The sequence below is a fragment of the Drosophila eugracilis genome, unplaced genomic scaffold (assembly GCF_018153835.1).
Source record: "Drosophila eugracilis isolate 14026-0451.02 unplaced genomic scaffold, ASM1815383v1 contig_389, whole genome shotgun sequence".
NCBI lineage: Eukaryota > Metazoa > Arthropoda > Insecta > Diptera > Drosophilidae > Drosophila > Drosophila eugracilis.
In genome coordinates, this window is record NW_024573248.1 from 25,973 (window position 1) to 31,430 (window position 5,458).

A 5,458-nucleotide genomic window follows, 5' to 3' on the forward strand; every position below is an offset into this window, starting at 1 on the left:
CTGTTTTACACAATTTTAAAATATTCATTTTGCTAGTGGAAATTACCCAAGCGCCACCTATTGTCGGAGAAAGCATGTCGAGTAACTGATAGTGACGTCACTGCCCATGTGAGGCCTTATAACCTAAATTTCTTCATAAGTAGCGAAATAATGTTCCAATTTGAAAAATATTTTTTAAATCGGTAGATATTAACGGAAATAAGTTATACAACGTCAAACGAAGGTATTTATAATATTATTATAGACACCACAGGCGTGGCCCTAAATACGTATTCTTGAGCCTAACTTTGTAGCTCTTTATTAGTTCCCGAGATTTTTGCATTTTTGGTTTTTTGGGTGTTGTGGGCGTTAGGGTGAGCGTGGCTAGATGGAAAAACAATTCGTATTTGGGGCATCATAAAAATCTACATGCTTAATCCGAAGTTTCTATCACTTATAGTTACCGAGATATCAGGTTTTCTTGAAAATGCGAAAACCGTCTTTAGAGCTTGGTGGGCGTACGGGTGGGTGAGGCCAGATAATAGTACTACTAAAAGATGCGCTGGCATCCAAAGTTTATGCATACTGAATTTCAACTTTCTAGCTCTAATAGTTCCCGAGATTTTAGCGATTTTAGTTTTCCGCGATTTGTGGGCGTTAGAGTGGGCGTGGCAGAATGCTGTAATAAACTTGCGCTGTCCCGGGATCTCAAGAATCTTCATTATTAATCTCAACTTTGTATCTGCTATAGTTCCTGAGATCTCAGCGTTCATACGGACGGGTAGACGGACGGATGGACGGACAGACGGACATGGCTCAATCGACTTCGCTATTGATCCTGATCAAGAATATATATACTTTATAGGGTCGAAAACGCTTTCTTCTATCTGTTACATACTTTTCAACGAATCTAGTATACCCTTTTACTCTACGAGTATCGGGTATAAAAAAAATTTTAATTGCTTCACTAGGTTTGAACTGGTATCAAAACTTAATGTTGACTTCTTTCCTTAAAATACTACTACTGCTCAATTTACTTTCCCTGGTAAATAATTACTGGCTTACACATAATCTTGTCCGTATGCCGAACCTATTATCTTTTAACGTGCATTTTAGGTCAACAAATAATTTTCAACTTTTTATCTTCCCTAGATGTACATTTGTTGTAACTTATGCCACTCTTGAAATCAGTCCCCCATACACAATAGTGCTCTGTAAGTATTAGATATTTATACATATATAAGTATATCCAGACGAACCTATTTTTTGTCGAAATTGATCGTAACAAGCCCTTAATTTCGTTGGCCTTATTTGTACTTCTCACAGTGTAAAGTTCAACAATACATAAGTGTTTTATTATAAATTATATCGTACAATATTCACTTAAAAGAATTTATTTCCATTTCGCATGTTCTATATGCGACGCCGATTCCAAAACCCGCACCGACCCATGCAGGCCATGCTCGTTTTTTAAAAAACAACAAAGATAATGCTGTTCCAACAACAAGGCCACCACCTGAAAAATAAGATGTCTCAGTGTTATTTTAATCTCACAACTTTTTACTTATATGGATACTTTCAGACATCATGTTGAATTATGTGTTAATGTTAAATTATTTAAACATTTAACCCCACATATCCATAATAAAAAAAAAACAGATAAATAAAAAGTATCATTAAATTAGTTTGAGATGCGAGCATGCGTTCATGGAATTCCAATCCGCTGGATAAACGACTCAGCTACCATGGTTATTGTTGATCCAGTATCGAGCTATAAGAATAGTTGGTAGTAGGGCTTGATTGTTGGCCCTCTCCACAGTATGATGGCTGTCAGCAGCAGTATTCATACCAACATCAGGATCAATCGAAGAAAATATATTAACCTCAGCCGCAGACATATGTGCGGAGCCCAACGGAATCGATCTAGACTCTTCCGGCTGGACTAGCGTGTGATGCTTAGCGTTGCACTGACGGCAAGTGTTCGAAGAATTACAATCCTTGACTTGATGAGATGGACTTAGGCAATTAAAACAAAGCTTAGTATCCCTGACAAAGGTACGGCGATTTACGACATCCAGGGCTTTGAATGCAGTACATGCGTATATACTCGTATTGTGCTGTCCTTGACGATATATACAGTCGCGAGAAGACTGATTTGATCCACTTGCATGATAAGCGACTTGGCGGCGTCTACTCTGGGCTGGTCTTGGGGGTCGCCTTACGTGTATATCCTGACAAGACCTTAAAGTATTGCAATGAGCAAAAAGAAAAGCGAATAGATAATTTATGGTGGCGTCTTCCTTGGACGACACACTACAGTTAGCCCAAGCTATATACAATCGTCGGCAGAGTCAATTACCCTACCTAACTCTAAGATATTCAAATTGATAGCGATTGGCAACGATAGAAAATTCTGAGCAAATGATCGAGCGATTAACGTTATCTTGTTATAACGATTTTAAAATTTTCCCACGCATCTTGGTAATTATCATTTCTACCAGCAAAATGTTTAATTAAGGAAAGTGCTTTCCCATCTAAATAAGATTCCAAATAATTAAATTTTTGGCACTTGGAAAGCTTTTCGTTATTATTTACTGAACTTAAGAACAAATCACTAAATTGGCTCCAATCCTCGTATTTGCCAAATAATGTGGGAATTATAATTTTCTCAAACCTTAAATCAGCTGCTCCCGATGACGTATGCATTTCTTCCAGAAGTTGGTTTTGCCCCTCAAATAGACGCTCCACTGTACTTGATAGAAAATCCGCTCGAAAGAACAAAATTTTGTTATGTTTATGAATTAAGTGGACTGTATTTATTTATTATAGGGTTTGAGTATATTTATTGAAATCAGGCGGTTTTACAAAAGGTTTTAAGCGGGTGCAGGTCGCGAGCGGTTGCCGGTACAAAAAGAAAAGATAATGCATAAGAACGCGTGATATTCCAATACTAATGCAGATCTACTGCTGAATTCAGTGTCACGCCGGTGAGAGGTGAGCTTTCCTTACATTTTACCGCCTCAGATCCCAGATCCAGATCCATAGATTCAGGGCAATAGGAAAACGAAGCGAGAGTATATTGGGGATCTGAAACCATACTGTGAAGTAGCCAAAACTGACAGAGAGTAGGGAAGGCAATGTTCTACTCCTTTCAGGAATAATGGACATATTCCAGGGCCAGCTCATAAGGATGTACTTACATTAGAAAATAAGATATAAACCAGAGAATTGATATTGAAGGTATTTTATTTGAAGTTATACAAATTTAAGTTGGCATTACTGTTTAAGATGGCGACCGATTTAACAGCTGTCAAGTGATTTGTTCTCAGTTTGGTTTGGCAATTCATCATGAATAGACTCAGGCCTTAACAACGCTTGCAATTAGTGCAATTTAATTTCGAAAATTTTATCGTCGACAAAATCGATAGCGTATTTCTGTTTGAATGGCTACGCTAACAAACAAAACTTACGCATTTGGAGTGATGTTAACCCTTAAGTGTATGTCAAAACACCGTTACATACAGAAAAACTGCCTATGTGGTGCGCTTTATGGGCTGGTGGAATCATTGGTCCTTACTTCTTCAAAAACGATGATGCCAAGATCGTTACAGTCATCGAAAATTGGACTACATCCGAGCCAGCCGTGGCTGAAAATGTAATACTACAAGTTCTATACCTTTAAAAAGAACACCCTTTTTATGGAATAAAAAATCACACTGAATACCAAAACTGAAACATTGCGAATATGGATACAGCCATACAAGCTCGGTCACACTGACTTCGACCGATTACCGGGTAAAAGACTCTTGGCAGCCGACGATGGTGATCAGGTGAGGTCCCTGAGAGGACCATTAAATGACCTGGAGTACTGATACGCCGAGTACGCTTTATATCAACCACTGGATATATCTTAAACTCTGTAATCGTCTAAATAAGCAATAAAACCAAAAACGTACTGCAGTTTCCCTGATTAGGTCGAAATCTTCTTTTCAGCAACCACAGCTGACATAAATAAATGTTGGAACGAATTGCTGATTTCCGTTGAAGTATCCCGGCCATAAAAGCAGGACCGTTAAACCTTTTTGGGGGATTTAAATCTGCAAGATAAACATATATTTATCCGTTCCAATCGACTTGCTTGCCTCCACAATTTTTTCTGATCATAATGACCTTTCGATCCTTATATTTCGATTAGTTATATCTGAAACTCTCTAAAGAGGCAATTTGAGATTTCGTATCTCTTGTCCGCAATATTGACTTCATTGGTACATTTAAACTCGATTGTCTAATGTATACTGATTATCTTCCCTACATCATAAGTATGCTTTTACAACCATGTTACTTTGCACTTTCTTTTCCGACTGCATGCGGAGTTTAGATCTCCTGTTTAAAGTTATTAAGTATATAACAAGAGGAAACGCTATAGTCGAGTGCCCCGACTATAAGCTACCCGTTACTGTTTTACACAATTTTAAAATATTCATTTTGCTAGTGGAAATTACCCAAGCGCTACCTATTGTCGGAGAAAGCATGTCGAGTAACTGATAGTGACGTCACTGCCCATGTGAGGCCTTATAACCTAAATTTCTTCATAAGTAGCGAAATAATGTTCCAATTTGAAAAATATTTTTTAAATCGGTAGATATTAACGGAAATAAGTTATACAACATCAAACGAAGGTATTTATAGTATTATTATAGACGCCACAGGCGTGGCCCGAAATACGTATTCTTGAGCCTAACTTTGTAGCTCTTTTTTAGCGTATGGGCGTATGGGTGGGTGTGACCAGATAATAGTACCACTAAAAGATGCGCTGGCATCCAAAGTTTATACACTGCTGGTCTTGGGTTAGACGCACTCAGTTTTCAAACAAATTTCTTTTATATCTATTATTTTAACGATTATTGAAAAAAAGTGAATATGCAAAAACCTTGGTTATTTAACAATACTTCAATTATAATATTCAAAATATTAACACAAAATATATCATTAGTTGGGTTTTCAAACATTTTCTTCAAGAAACTTCAAATAAGGCACATTTTTCTTGGTCAATAGAACAGACGCACTTAGACATATTTTTTTTTTTTTGATTTATTATAAATTTAAAAAAATATTTCAGTAATGAGTATTGCCTCCTTTGTTAGCAATAACTTCAAATATCCTGTCCTTCATAGATTAATACAGGGAATCTATGTATTTCAACGAAATCTCGCTCCAAACACTTTTTATGGCTGCAGTTAATGTTTCCTTATCTTCGTATTGCTTTCCTCCTTCGTATTCCTTCCGCGTTAGCCAGCCCCAAACATTTTGAATTACGTTAAGATCTGGAGAATATGGTGGCCAGGTCATGATATTAAAAAAATCCAAGGAATTGGTCCAAGGAGATCATTTAATTTTGGAAATACGGACTCCAACAATGTTTTGAAGCGATCGCCGTTCATCTTCTGATGAATAAAAATCAACCATTACCCCACCTTCT

General features: G+C 37.1%; 1 protein-coding gene across 1 annotated transcript; it reads right to left on the minus strand.

The window, feature by feature from the left end:
• Window positions 1–1,307: 1,307 nt before the first annotated feature.
• On the minus strand, window positions 1,308–4,442 carry LOC108118114. The gene is made up of 2 exons (XM_017230664.2): window positions 2,654–4,442; window positions 1,308–2,220 (listed from the first exon to the last, which is right to left on the minus strand). Exons 1-2 carry the CDS (start codon window positions 2,683–2,685, stop codon window positions 1,716–1,718), a joined length of 537 nt encoding a protein of 178 aa, XP_017086153.2. The 5' UTR covers window positions 2,686–4,442; the 3' UTR covers window positions 1,308–1,715.
• Between the last annotated feature and the right edge of the window lie 1,016 nt (window positions 4,443–5,458).